Source organism: Carassius auratus, unplaced genomic scaffold, assembly GCF_003368295.1.
Source record: "Carassius auratus strain Wakin unplaced genomic scaffold, ASM336829v1 scaf_tig00216140, whole genome shotgun sequence".
Taxonomy (NCBI): Eukaryota; Metazoa; Chordata; class Actinopteri; order Cypriniformes; family Cyprinidae; genus Carassius; species Carassius auratus.
Window position 1 is genome coordinate 3489 of NW_020528431.1, and position 15723 is coordinate 19211.

The 15723-nt window shown below is 36.1% G+C and overlaps 2 protein-coding genes across 2 annotated transcripts; one reads left to right on the forward strand and one right to left on the reverse strand.

Annotated features, from left to right (window-relative positions):
* Positions 1 to 2678: 2678 nt before the first annotated feature.
* Positions 2679 to 11297, reverse strand: LOC113097200 (tetratricopeptide repeat protein 38-like). Its single transcript, XM_026262420.1, is given in 15 exon segments — positions 2679 to 2886; positions 2888 to 2918; positions 4080 to 4153; positions 4240 to 4399; positions 5104 to 5269; positions 6514 to 6595; positions 7324 to 7362; positions 7629 to 7688; positions 7811 to 7930; positions 8641 to 8716; positions 8992 to 9165; positions 9890 to 10061; positions 10379 to 10460; positions 10548 to 10625; positions 11162 to 11297. Coding segments are annotated over 15 exon segments (1401 nt in total). The 5' UTR covers positions 11192 to 11297; the 3' UTR covers positions 2679 to 2829.
* Positions 11298 to 12984: 1687 nt separating this feature from the next.
* LOC113097204 (uncharacterized) lies at positions 12985 to 15715 on the forward strand. Its single transcript, XM_026262423.1, has 3 exons — positions 12985 to 13140; positions 13656 to 13949; positions 14250 to 15715. The coding sequence occupies exons 2-3, from the start codon at positions 13825 to 13827 to the stop codon at positions 15040 to 15042; spliced, it is 918 nt and encodes a 305-aa protein (XP_026118208.1). The 5' UTR covers positions 12985 to 13140; positions 13656 to 13824; the 3' UTR covers positions 15043 to 15715.
* Positions 15716 to 15723: the final 8 nt, after the last annotated feature.

The window sequence follows — 15723 nt, forward strand, 5'->3', positions numbered from 1 at the left end:
ATATATATTTGATTTATTGAGTCAAACTGGAGACTTAAAGCATGTAAGATTCATTTGTGGTGCTAGATAGAGAAATTATAACTAGTATTACTATATCTCTTAGCTCAGTCTTTGTTAATACTTTACACTTACTTGTTTAATATATAACGTTTATTATATGAATCATAACATAATTCAGAAGTTTAAAGTATTTTCTAAGAGATCAGAATCAATTTTCACCTAGTGGAAGATGAAATGAGGGTAAAAAAATAAATAAAAAATTCCACCAGGAGGATATAACACATATATGATGAGAAACATCATAGAGACTTACTGGTCCATGTTCAAGAAACCATTCTGCATACCATTCTAGCAACCACCTTTAGCCACTGCAAAACCCTTACAACCACCTGAAAGACTCGAGCAAACACAGTAAGGCCTTTCAGAAATGTACGATTTGAGTTCAGTTATACAGTGATCCTTCATTTTGATCCTTTATTTGAACACAATCCCTCCCCTTTCGTTCTCAGTCTTTGTAGTTCTCAGACTTTGCAAAAGTAAAGTTGTATTATTCTTCATCTAATCACCTCAACAAAACTGTATGTGGTCATTGGTTTATTGCACTCTGCAACAAAGTGCCACGAAAGACGGATTGAAAATGTCAAGTCGGCGTTGTGCCTTTCCTCTGTGCCTTTATCTTTAACGATGAAGGCCTGTGCCGCTAACTACCCCAGTTATAATCACATCAGTAAGAGCTTTGTGAAGACTGGGTTTACCAAATATATCAGTAATACAAAGATTCAATTTCAACACAGTTGCCACAGCAGCAACTCGAGGAGAATTTATGAGTTCTGAATTGTTTTCTTGCCTCTCAAGACAGTGAATGACCGCTGCTTGGCTGAAATGCTAAATCTGTGAAACGTGTCTAAATGCTGATAAGAGACTCAAACAGAACATAGATCAGCGATTTAGAGCGACTCCTTGGCAGACCTAAATATTATGATCTCTGTTCCCTTGGGCAAATGTCTACGGTGATTGTTGGATAAACACTCTCTAAACGGGACAGAGCGGATGAAATGCAATTCCTTAAACAAAACAGAAGAAAATGTCACATTTAAGAATGAAAAGCTGTGTGGTTTATGGGCTTAATTATTTTCCAGTATTCAGACGTATTGTTTGACGTGAAAGGAATGGCAGAAAATTCTGTGATGTTTACATGGACATGATGGCACTGTGCATATTCTGTTGAAGGTGTCAGAAAAGCTTGAAGTCACAACAAATAAACCTCAAGTAAAGTGTTTTGCAAGCATAAAAGGGAAAGCAACAGTGTCTGTAATAAATCATGAATCAACATTGCATAGCATAGCGTCACATTTGCTGTTCGCTGACTAGGTTCACAAAACTAGGGTCAATTTCTAAACAGCCAAGCCAAGTTATATAGTTATAACTGTTTCACCTTATCTGATAAGAAATGCAACCATTATTAGTGTCAGCATTGCCAAACTTTTGTACATTTATTTTTAACTGTTGTCAAAACAGCAGCGGCTTATACTTATCACATCATCAGATTGATCTGTGCAAAACAGCGGAGCCAAAGCACAACTCAAGTAATGACCACACAATGTTTCATCAACAAGTAACTTGTAGTTTTATGCTCCATCCACTAGGATGCACATTGTGTATCAACCAAGAAAAAAAAAAGGCCAATTGATGATGCATTTTCCATTCATTTATCCTTTGTTGGATCTTGGCGGTATATTTCTGCAAATGCAGGTACTGGAACAGGCCCTTAGTTTGTGTCTTACAGTAAGGGGTTAAAAAGTACTTAAATCATTCACCCAGTTCACTCAAAATTCATTCAGGTACAAAACATTTAGGCCTGACTGTCTTTGAGTGAGCAAGTTTTTCAGTCGTTCATTCAACCATTCAGAATCAGTGGTTCATTCAGAAAGGAAAAAAAGTATTTTCTTGCCGTTTACAGTGAGTTACACTAGTCCATTCTGCAGCGGATTTGTTATAAACTATTCTCATTGGTGGAGCAGAAACTGACAAAGTAACTGGCCATATATTGTGTCTGTTATTACAACTCAGTGAAGCGTATCTGTGTGTGACCTTTTTAATAATTCATGTGGAAGGGTTAGCTGTTAGACAACGTTGGGCAAAAGCTGAAATTATGATCCTCTCTCCATACACACTGCTGTCCTGACAGTTCTTCTGTTTGATCTACAGATCGCAGGCATCGTTCTGTCTCAGATCCTCATTTCTGAGATCCAGAAAGAGATGGGATCTGTCATGTAGAGGCAGCAGACAATCCTTTGCAGTGCCGCCAAACTCTCTCACATTCTGGAGTGATGCTTTCATTCTGCACCGACTGCTCTCTCACTTCCAACACAATTTCCTTTCAGTTTCATTTCACTCTGCCTTGGAGCCAGTTCTTATTTATTTGCTATTTTGGTTTACATTTTTTCTGTTATTTGATAAAAAATAAAAATAAGTTTGTAAAGGATTGCTATTTTTTTCATTACAAATTCAAAAGTCTGGAGTCATATTTTTAAGTTTATTTTTAGTGCACACACCACTGAATGATCATGGTCATTTGTTGCATGTCTGCTGTTTGGACTTAAATCATGCAAAATGAAAATCTTTTCAAAGATTTCCTTGCAATTAGACTAACAGTTTGACATTGTTGGAGGAGTGAACCCATTAAACACAAGACTTTAATCGGTGCTGCTCTTGGGCTGTACTCAGGCTCTCTGATCTGATGTCTATAGTCAAATGTGCTAGGAAAGTGGCCTGTAATTAAACTGACAGAGAACAGGCAGTTAACCATGTAGGGAAAGGGGTCTGAATTTAAACATGTAAGGAGTGGGCTCTCTGGATCAGCCGGTCTGTGAGCGGGGAGTTTGGCCCGCACTGCGTCTCTCTCGATCAGCATGGATCTAGGGACAAAAACACACAACACCTGCTTCCTCAGAAAGTGTCCAAGAAAGTTCCTGCAGGAGAACATTTCTGTCTGAATGAGGCATTTTAAAAATATTCACGTGCACTTCATTTTATGCACGACCTGTGAAGAACAGGTGGGAGTTTGCAGTTTGGAAGAGTTTCGATTTTTGAGCACTGAATACTGATGAAATTCATCATGTAAATTTCTGTTTGAATCTGAATTACACAGAAATACCTGGCATCTGCGGACAGTTTGGTTATAATTAGCACATCAACTAACATGACAATTCATTTTTAATGGGAACCCTGTGGGTTAGTATGGGAGTTTTTACTAATTTCTACATGAAAATGAATGTTGTGTGCCTTTGTTCACAACCAGTTCAAAGGATGCAGCGCATTTTCACAGATTTTTCTTTTTTGAAAGGCCACGGCCTTTTGATCTATTATTTTGATCTTCAGTTATCTAAAGTATATATTTTTTTGCACTATTAGCTTGGCAAGACATCTGTGTTAATAACACAGATTCATTGATAGCGACTAGGAGGGTAAAAAAGGAATCAGTTCCCTTAAAACTCCCAAGTTAAAAAACCCAGGTTTAAAGAAACAAACATTCTCATTACATAAAACTCAAACTCTATCAAATGCAATTTCAAATTCGATTTTTTCCACCCACAACAAACAAAAAATGCGTGAAGTATATTTATAATTTTTTTTACAAATTAATATAAATTTTTAATTTAATTTCTATTTCACTGTGAAAACTAAAACATATTTTTTTTATTGCTGCTGAAGCTGTTGACAAATACATTCATATATTTAACCAGACAAATAATATTAACCAAACTGAATGATTTGTTTATTTTTTATTTTTATTTATTGCTTCTACGTGGAACATTATGAACACACCTATTATGTCAAATAAAATTATTATTAATTTTATTATTATTATCTTTGATCTCACTTCTATTTTCAAAATGTTTGAAGCATCTTCTAGATTCTGCCAGAGGTATGTAAACTTAACATTCTTTCTGCATAAGGACAATGTTATGTGTCTCAAACTTAAACTGTGAGCTTAACAACTCCTTTAAAGTGCAGCATTAAAGCACAAAAGACAACAAATTAGTTATTTGAAAACCATTTTCCACTTTCATGTTTACCTGGCAAACCGTTGGTGTTCTTTGTCTCCTGACTTCATGGCAGCATGAATAAGAAGCTGACTGAAAACATCTCTCTGCAGAAGAACAAATGAAGAGTTTGTTTAGAATGGAATCACTGCTTATCTTATATGTATTGTACAGTAGTGAAGCGGTTGAAGACCTGAGCGTCACTGCCCCCTATCTCTACAAAGCGGTGTTTGATGGGTTTGAGCAGCTCCACGGCCTGACTGTAGTTTCCCTGCTCATACTCCAGCAGAGCCTGACACATGGGCAGCCCCACACGCTCGGTTATCTGGAGCTGATGGTTCTCTGCCGGGTCTCTGGAGGAGGGAACGTGTTAAAATGGACATTTCACAGAATGGGTATTTGTGCACAGATTTCGCAGTGACTTCCAAAAACGTGACATGCAGGACACAGAAATACTATATATATATTTTCAAGACACTGCAAAAGATTGGAGTTTAGTTTGTTGATTTTCTTCAGGTTTATTCATTTATCCAAACTTTACTCCAATGGTGAGTAGAAATAAAATACAGTGTCAACCCAAAGGTCTAATTTTATTTTTATTTTTTTGAGTGTGTGTGTATGTCAGATTGTTACCAAAAGCCTAAATATTAAGAGGGGGTAATGAAAAACCTTGTGCTATTTGTGAAAACACTGCCTTATTTGAACAGATGCTTTACTGAAAATACAGCTCCCAGAGGATTCCTCTCCATCATCTTATAAACCAAAGCATGCCGACAAGGAATGTATTTTTGTGCTTGGTTATACTCTCGATACACTCTGTGCTCATTCTGTTCAACTTTTACTGGACGTTTGTTTTGGCTGATGTGACAAATTGGAATAAATATGCATGCAGCGCATCAGCCTAGAAAACCCTAGTCTTCCCCGGAGCAGGGACATTTCTAAGAAATCAAGACACGTTACATTCATCCACAACTCATCCTCCACAAACTCCCACCCGTGAGCAGAACCTGGCTGTAATGTAATCTCTTGAGTGGGTTATGTAATGTTTGCGGCTCACTTAGCTAGTTCCTGGAGACTCTCCAGCAGGCGCTGAGTGGTGGTGGTCTCCTTGCTGCCCAGGGAAACCATGAGGAAGTGAAGGTCATTGAAAAGTAACGTGTGGTCCTCTGTATGTGGCTGGGTCACCTGCAGCAGCTCTCGGTAGCGGTCCTTCACGCTCACACCTGCAATGAAAAACATTTTATACACACAGCCGCACAACTTTTGATGCATTTCAGCCCGATTATTCCTCTTATCAACCAACCACATTCAGTTTCTGAACCTTGCCGACCAGCAGCAAAACCAGCCAGACAGCGAGGGACGCTTCACTGGCTGCTAAATGTATTCATAGAACACAAACTAAAAAAAAGCTGCATGGTTTGCAGGGTAATTCGCATGCTTTAAAAGTCTTCAGATGCTACTTCATTAATAACAAAATAAATAATTGCACTATTTGATCTAAATTAGCATTATGACTACATACTGATTAGTATTTCTAGTTAATGTTTCTGTAAAGTTGTTTTAAAATATGTTTTGTGAAAAGCTTTATAAAACCTGACTATACGCTTTTACCAAAGACCTTAAATGCATCCTTGAAAACAGATCATGATGTCAGTACTGTGCCCAAAAATAGGCTTAATAAAATGGAGCAAGGGCAGTTTTATGTTACGTAAGCCATTTTTCAAATCAGATCACCCTAAGATCAAGGGCAGAAAGGTGGAACTTCCCTTTATCTTCTCTGTGGAACGTCACAAATCCTCATGTTCCAAAGGATAAAATATCTTCTAGATGACCTGAACTTCACAGATTGCACAATACATGTATCTTCGTTCAAGAAACATGAAGAGAAACATGTTTTCTCAAGCCTTAACAAGGAACTTGATAGCAAAAATGTTCTTAATCAGCACTTTTGCATCGTCTAAGCTTGAGATAGTTTTAAATAGTTTTTCATTTTTCAGAGAATGTATCACTTTTCTCTTATAAGGCAAAATTGCTTTAATGTTTTTTTTAAGCATAAATCAGGATTTTTTACATATAAATTGCATAAAGATTAGTGTATCTTTTATATTATCATTATTATACAAAATCAAACGAATTCCGGTGTCTTTTCTGTTTAAATTTAGCCCAGTCCTGTTATTTATAATACAAGCCATGCCCACATTTTCTTTACCAAAAATAAACTGCTTCAGGAACATGCCTAACAATATTCATATATTTATATATTATTATTTAGATTTGTTATATTCTCGCACAGACTTTAGACAACCTGCACTGATTAAACGCTCAAATGCTAGTGTGTTCAGCACGCCCTGGCTATTGATGGATTCCGAACAGAAACGGACTCAACAGAAAGATTTGTCTGCTCCTGCTCAGAGACCGTGAGGTGGATTGTTTTCCAACTCTATTTTGAGTTGGGATGATATCTCACCCTCCAGCTCTAGTCTGTAGAGCAGTGAACAAGAGTCTACGATGTCCAGCATGGCTCCAGACTTCACACAGCGCTGAGAAACCTGGAGAAAGGTTTAAATGTCACATTACCACTATACACATTACACATCTTCTTTAACATTATCACATAATCTTATGAGTCTGACAGGTCGTGAAATAAATTCATACACCGCAGGATGTATATGGACACTCCTTTATAATCAACAGTCCATTGTTAACAGGTGCAAAAAGATTTTGAAAGATAAAGAATTATCAGTTATTAAATGAAAAACATCTAATTACCATTTACTGATGGTCTGTTTACAGTGTGTCCCTACAGTAAATGAGTGAATGATTCCTATAAATTCAAGAGTCTAGTTTAAATGTTTTGCACTGACACCCATATACTCTTGTCTAAATCAGTTCAACTTTTACCAGCCTGAATCTGTCACAATCCGTACTGAACACATGGCATGATTTACACTTCTCATCTGGTATGGCTAATTAGATTCACTGTCTGCCTGCAACATTTATCTTACTCTTGAAACAGAAAGTGTTGTAGTGGTACTGTCAGTATTATTAGATGGCACTATCTTTGATATACACTGAATGTTGTAACAGATTCAAGTACCTTGGTACTGACATGGTACTCCAATGCATTTTAAAGAATACCATGCTATTACCATGATACACAGAAGAAAGAAACAAACAAAAAACATGGTATTAAATTGGAAACCACTGTAGTATTATGCCACTTCTTTGTTAGTAAGTATAATGTTTAGTAGCATGTGGACAGTAGTAGTGCACTGACCTGCTCATCAAAAATCTTCAAAGCGTCTTCATAATTCCCCTGTGGAAGAAAGAGAATAAATCGCATATATGTAAAAAGAAACATAATTACTGTAATGTGTTTATATATATATATATATATATATATATATATATATATATATATATATATATGTATATATGTGTATGTGTATGTGTGTGTGTGTGTATTATAAACCATTTTTGAGATGTTTTAAAACGCCTGAGGTTTATGAAGTGAATGAACAAACATGGATAAAAAAACATTTTTTTGTAGTGGTTATAATTTTGTTGCCTTTTCAATTTTACCTTTTCAATGTGATATAGAGCCCAGTGCCAGTAATTATGGCATGCCAACATGTCACACACCTTTAAAGGAGAAATAAGAAATAAGAAATTGACACGATACACTATTTGCTACACAGTTTGCTTCTACATGGTCTTCTACATGTTAATCTTTCTATGTTCTCTGCAGTATTTCTGAGACTGACCATCCAGTCTTTCTCTGTAGAGGCCATGAATTTCAGTCCCTTGTCCATCTCTGCCTTCATCTCATGGACATGAGCCACAGCGTGGACACTCCAACCATCCTCAGGGGTCAGAGCCAGGGCCTGCAGGCATAATGCATTACAATAACGGTGCATTCAGTTAATAAGGAATTATAAAGTTATTTGGTAACACTTTAGAATAAGGTTCCATTAGTTAATGTTAGTTAACTACTTTCGTTAACATGAACTAAGCAAGAAGTCTTAGTTCATGTTAATTTCAACATTTACAATGCATTATTTAAATCAAAAGTTGAATAACTGTATTTTCATTAACTAACATTTACGAAGATGAATAAATACAGTAATAAATGTATTATTCATTGTTTGTTCATGTTAATTAATACATTAACTAACATTAACTAATGGAACCTTATTCTAAAGTGTTACCAGTTATTTTATATAGCAGATAATACTTTAATACCTACTTTAAATGTAATTGTATTCACTTATTTGCTGGCAAGTAAAATAAATAAAAAATATATAAGAGATTTTTTCTGTGTGGGGAACTATAAAATATTCATTGTCCAGTAGACAGGACTTAATTGGAGTTGAGAAAATGGTTATTATAATTCTGTTTGTTTTCACTTTTGCAAGACAAGCACAGCAAATTTACTGTGTCTACTGTATAAAAAATGTTTATCAGATAAAATATTAATACAGTTATAATCAATATTGCATGCTTAATAGCCGAATTAGTCATTTATTTACATTATAGTGTCATAACATTAAAAAGTAGTGAGCAATACTAATAAACAACAGTTAAACAAAACTACCTCTTTTGCCATTTTTTCAGCTTCATCATACAAACGAGTCTCAAGAAGCCCAAAGGAATACATCCCTTTAAGATAACTGGAGAAAAACATCCAATAAAAACAACATTTTATATAGAAAAAAGTTTATAGTTAAACATTTCATTTTCAATTTTACACTTACAGGAAATTTTTAAATAGTTTTAGTCACATAGACCAATCTTGACCTTTGAAAGGTATAAAGAAATTAGCCTAGTAAATTAAAAATAAACAAAATAATTATTAATAATTATCAAAGTATTACAATTCATCACATGGTAAAAAACACATCTAAAGCCAGCATTTAGATTGGTTGAGCACTGGCCAGGCACCTACCTGTAAAACGGCATATGTGGTTTCCAGTGCGGCAGAACCCTGGCCACAGAGTCTCTCATCTGAGTCTGTTCACCCAGGTAGAAGAACCCGTCATGAGCAAACTTGAGTGCCAGCATGTCTGTGGGGTGATCCACCAGAATCCCCTCCCAAACCTCACAGGCCTTGTGCAGGGCTCTGAAACACACCATTCAATCTACTGTACTACATTCATAACAATTATTTAACATTTACACAACGATGTTTTCTATATACTACTATAGTATATATTCATATTTTAATTAGCTTTTATTCTATACTTCTATTTACCATTGTAATTTTAGTAATTCAGTATTTTTTTTTTTAGGTTTCTCATTTAATATTCATATTTTATTTCACATTTATTGCAGCTAATGAATATGATTTTAATAGCTTTATTTTATAACACTGCACTACAGTCAAAAGTATCACAAATCCCTTTCAAACCTGACATTTATTTTTTTACCGGCTATAATGTATAAAATATGTTAGTCACCTCCAAACCCTCTTTTAAAAGTGTTTTTTTTTTTTTACTTTTGGTTTTAGTAAAGCAAATTAATTAGTGCTGAGAACTGAAATTATGGGAAAACTTCTGTAAGAAAGGCTTCTTTATTCAAAGACTTTAATCAGACCTAAACTTTCACTTGACAGTCACACTTTTTACTGCCCAAGGATACAGTGAAGATGAATCTCAAAAGAACCAATTTATAACTGCTTGTGGGCCAAAGGCAGCTTGGCTTAGAAATAGTCAGAAAAAACTCAATTTATTACATTGGCTGCAAAATCTCCATGCCATCCACCTCCTGTGTAGGAGGATGTGAAATGTTTGTTATGTCACCAGTGGAGTGCTCTTGTACACTTGGTCTGCTTTGTGTAAACTCACCCTTTAGAGAAGAGCTCCACGGCTTTCACATGGCTCCTCTCTCTGGATGTGAGCTCCTGAGAGTTTGCCAACTCCAGGGTCCTCCTCACTGCGCTGGCCAATCTCTCATCTCGCAGGACTGAACTTCCTGTTCCCACCAGCTCCAGCCCAGTAGAGATCACATGACCCATCACTGCAGCACATAAGAGACTAATGAAGACTTAAGAAAGCCGTGAATGGCTTGTATCACCGTGAAGGAGCTTATCTTGCAATAATAACCAGATGAATGTACATTATCACTTATTAAAAGGCTACTTACCGAATAAATAAATAAATGGACATTATTGATTTCTGAGATAAAATTACTTAAAATATTATATGGGAAATCACTGTGGAGTAATATACAAAAACATTTTTACAGGATACTACTATTTAAATCCAGAGGCCATTTACAACATTTTTTACAGTGACTTTTAACAGAGTGCACTGTTAAGTGTTGCAATCACATACCAAAGTCCGGGTCTGCAGCTTTGACGGATGTAATACAGCCTTCTATTCCTCCCAGTGTCTCATTGTTACGCCAGGTCACATACTGATCACCAGAGACAGTAATTTTCAGGTTATTATATATGCATCAGCAAAAGCACTCAGTTATCACAGTATCAGTATGTATATGTACCTGAGAGAGTATAGCATCGTATAGTTTACAGGCCTCATTACTGCTGGTGGACAACGGCAGACCTTCAGATTTCCATGCCTGACAACACATGCACAACACAGATGATATTCTGTATGAAGGGTAATTGAAAATGTTGGCAATGTAAGATTGCTTGAATTAGTTTTGTGCCCCCAAAGCAATATTTAATACAATATCTGTTGCAATATACAGTGCAGAACAACATGCAAAACCCATTAACTTTACTTCTTCTACCAAGGAGGAATTGATCTATTGTGATAAAGAAACTGCTGACAACCCGAAACCCTTACAGAGTTTCTTTTCTTTTTTTTTTGCATTTATTCTTTGCATTGTTTACAACGCTACGTTAGTAGGTGGCATTTTATACAAAGTTGTTGTCCTGTCTGTAAAGTGCACTGCAGACATGGTGAAATAACAGTTCGTTCCAAATTTCGGGTATTTAATAAATCAAAACTAGCAAACGCTTACGAGATATTTGGAACGAATTCTGATTTGCAGCTAGCTACTTTTATCTCGATAAACCCACACACAGATTGCTTGCGAAACTATTAAACTTGTATTGCCAATTACACATTGTAAACAAATTCCTAACTTACCTTGCAGTCTCTGAAACTCGAGACGTTCATTCTCACAGCCAGAGTTAACGTTATCCTTCAGCGATGAGTCTCGTGACGCGAGTCGTTAGCTTCAGCCTTCGAAGCTGGACTCGGATCATATGGAAAGCCAAATGGGTCAGAATACGCGTGCTTTTCAACGCCGTATTCATTTTAAAACGCCGCCAGGCGTTAAATAAGCGCCGTTACGTGATAAGTTAACGCCAGACGCCACCAGGCGTTAAAATAACGCCACACGCCGACCGACGTTAAGTTAACGCGACACGCCACTTAAGATGCAAATTTATTCGCTCATCTACATGGACACACCTCTCATGGCTACGAGGACTCTACGGCAAGTCAGAGCATCCAGTTTGCAAGAGCGCGAAGATGGCAAGAAGAGCGTTTGTTTTGCAGTGTAAACACACTGTTAATGACTGCACTCGCCTTTTACTGTCTGATAATCCCGGGCCTGCTGTTTTTCAGTCATCATTAAACAGGTAAAGATTGTGTTTATGTTCTCCAAAATAATTTAGTTAGAGTTGTAACGGTCACGTTTTGATAGACACGATTACATGAGCTGTTGATTTAACTTGCTAATTTTAATGGCACAATAATGGCACAATATTTTTTTTAACACAATTTACTAACTTTTATGCCCCAGAACTATGTTAAGTCATCTTAATACATTTTATGCAGTTGTTTGGAAGCAAACAAGATGCATTACAGTGTTTCTCCACCCTGGAACTGGGCACCCCCCAACACTGTACATTTTGTATGTCTTCCTTATCTGACACTGCCTTTTCAGTCCCCTGAGTTTCTTTTAATGAGCTAATGAGTTAAATCAGGTGTGTTTGATTAGGTAGACACACAAAATGTGCATTGCTGGAAATGCCAGAATGAACTGTCTCATATAGTTATTACAGGAATCACAAATAATTCCAACTTTGAAAATGATCAGTCGTTTGAACGAATGGACTGAATGATTTTTAAACATTTACTGACACCTACTAGCAGTGAGTATCTTTTTTAGTTTATGTTTAAAATATATTGGCTATATAGTTTCTCAAAAATTGAAATTCTTTTTATTAACATCTACCCACCCCAATGTTGTTTCAAACCTAAATGTCTATATTTCTTTTGGGGAACATATATTTTGAAGAATGCTGGTAACCAAGCTGTTTTATTCATTAAATGTATGTAAATAATGATTCAGATGCAGCTTCAATAAATAAATAAATTAATTAAAAAAAATTGACAGTGTAGCCTAAATGTAAATTGAATATTTCTTTCTAAAGCAACATGTTAGAACAACATTTTTTAGACTTTAAAATGAGTTTTGAGGTTATTTTTCTTTCTTTTTAAAAAAACATAGCATGATATACTATTTAAAACAAAGCAAAAAATTATGTATTGTTATTAATTTATTTAATATAAAAATAATAATAATAAAAAAAAAACATTTACTTTTTAGACTTCAAACCATGCTGAGGAGCCTGGAATGGGCAAAGGGGACTCTTCTACATACTCAGGCAGCAGATGAGATCATCCATGAAGTATCAGATTTTATTCAGGAGATTCAAACTTCTGAACCAAGAGCACAGGATGGTAAATGCAATCAAACAATCTTAATTACTCACAGTAAACTCCAGTTAGATTGTCTGATTTTGATGGCCAGTAACTTGACATCTACAGTAATATATTTTGAATAATTTTGCTAAGCATAACATATCACACAGACATACAAACTATTTGAAAAATTAAGAAGTCTGTTTATAATTGTTTATAAAAGCAATATATTATAATTATTCTACAGACAGCACTGTATATCGACCTCCACTGATTCGTAGTGGATCCAGAGGTGCACCATCTTATGTCATTACACAGGATCAGCTGTCATTTTTGTTGTCTTGTGGCTTCACTGTAAAACAGATTGCACAAATTCTACACACCTCCATATCCACAGTCAAGCGACGTTTAAGGTAAGTTATGTAATATAATAACTAATATCCATTGACTACACACATTACACCCTGTTCACAGGTGTATTTGTCATGCAAAACTAATAAAATGATGGAAACATTTTATTTTATCCCAGTTACATATGTTACATGTAGTGTGCATAATTACATGATACTGACCATAAACTAAACCCTAATCCTATTCCTAACCACAACCCTATAGTAAGTGCATCTAGATTATTATTATTATTATTTAGTACTTAAATGTGTAATTACACTGTGTAACCCGATTAATAAAGTGAATTTTATTTATATTTACATTTAGTCAGTTAGTGGACACTTTTATCCAAAGCATTTTATAACAATAGAAACATATTTGGGAATTTGCTCCACCTAGATTAAAATGTCATATGTTTAGGCTGACTGGAGTACTCATCTCATTAGATCATAATGAGTTGGGAAAAATGCTGAGTGCAACTTTTGATTTATTTTAGCGCTCCTATTAAATGTTAAAATGCTTGGATATATATTTCCAGGTGCTTCAATCTGTTGCAGTCTTCCTCATACTCAGATATATCTGATGCAGATTTAGATGAAAAAATTAGGGATATAGTGGCTGGAAATGACCAACTTGGACCAGAGGCAGTTCGAGCACAACTGAGGACAGAGGGAATTCGGGTTCAGAGGTGCAGAGTGCGGAGCAGTATGCATCGTGTCAACCCAAGGGCTGCAGCTCTCAGAGCAATGTCTCAGAGACTACGTAGAAGGTCCTACCGTGTCGCAGGACCTAATTCTTTATGGCATCTTGATGGAAATCACAAACTAATAAGGTAATTTTCTTTTTAAATGCAATCTTAAACATTGCATTATGCCTTAACCACTTTATTATTCTGTTGCTTTAACAAAATGCCATTAAGTCACTAAATTTAAAATTTGTTTTTAAAAGTCTAAATTTCAGAATTAAGCAGTTCATTAACAGAAATCAGTATGGCTGCATAAAAAGGGTTGTTGAAATGGATGTAACAGTGCTCTTGTAGAACATCTAAAGCACACCCTTCATTGGATATTTTGTTGTTGTCTAATGCAGGTTTTATGCTCAACTAAGTAATTATGTATTTGTGTTAATTTAGATGGAGGATAGTAATTCATGGTGCCATTGATGGCTACAGTCGGCTTGTCACCTTTCTCCAAGCATCTAACAACAATCGCAGCAGCACTGTCATGAACTGCTTCTTGGATGCCATTTCCAAATATGGAGTCCCTTCCAGAGTAAGGACTGACCATGGGGGAGAGAACAATGCAGTGTGCTTGTTCATGAACCTGTTCAGAGGCACTGAACGAGGGAGTGCTCTTAGAGGAAGAAGTACACACAATCAGAGGATTGAAAGACTTTGGGTCGATCTGTGGCGTGGGGTGTCAAATGTGTACTATGACCTTTTCCACTTTCTTGAGAGTGAGGGCATTGTGGATGTAGATAATGAAATGCACATGTGGGCTCTGCAATATGTCTACATCCCAAGAATTAACAAAGACTTGACAAATTTTAAACACCAGTGGAACAATCATGGTTTACGAACCGAGAGACACCAGTCACCTCTACAAATCTTTGTCCGGGATTGCCTGGCACAACAGAGTCTGCCAAGTACTGCAATGCAGGAGATATTTGCAAGACCCTCAGACTCCACTGGAGGAGAGACTAATTCAGCAGAGCTTGTTGGTGGTGACAGTCATTCTGTATCTGGAGCGGTATCTCATGTGCATTGGCTTGAACGAGTTACCGTACCTCCAAACCAGTTCACTGTGACTGATGATGAGATGAAACAACTCACAGAACAAATTGATCCACTTGAAGGTCCCCGGGAAAATCTTGGAGTAAATGTACTTAAAAATGTCCTTTCTTTTGTGGAAAACCTAAGAATGTAAATTGACATTTAACAGTGTCACTGTTACTTGTTTGAAGTGTTTTACATGGCATGTGTCATATTCTGATCGGTATCTCCCCTCTACTTTCCTGACTCATTTATAGTTTATGTAAGGGCTAGTCATATCCCTGAGATAAAAAAAAAAAAAAAAAACACTAAATCACATTAATAAACAACTTTTTATTGTAATTGTGATGTAAATTTCATTAATTTGTAGTATAATCTGAATACTTTCAGATGTGGATTCTTATCAGATATCCCAAGACAGAGCAGAACTGGAGAAAGGGACAAAACTTAGCAACCCCTACAAACATCAAAAAGCTGTAGTAGAACTGTATGATGAAATGTCCATTGTATAACTTTAGATAATCGAAGTGCACACATCCAACAGGCTGAAGGGCTTAATGTGAGTGCTCAACCACGTAAATACCTAAAACTAAGAAGAAATTTGGCACACCACAGCTCCAAAAGTATTATGTTCTCATCAAAGGTGACATTCCGAGCCTACAAGCTCTTCATTAGACAATGAACACATACATAGTTCAGGTTTTATATATAGCACAAACCTGAATGACATGATCACCCACATGATCCAAAAAAGGGCAATCAGGAAATCACCTCACATAAAGGCAATAAACAAACCTAAAAGTGAATACAACCACTAACTACAAATTCTGAACCT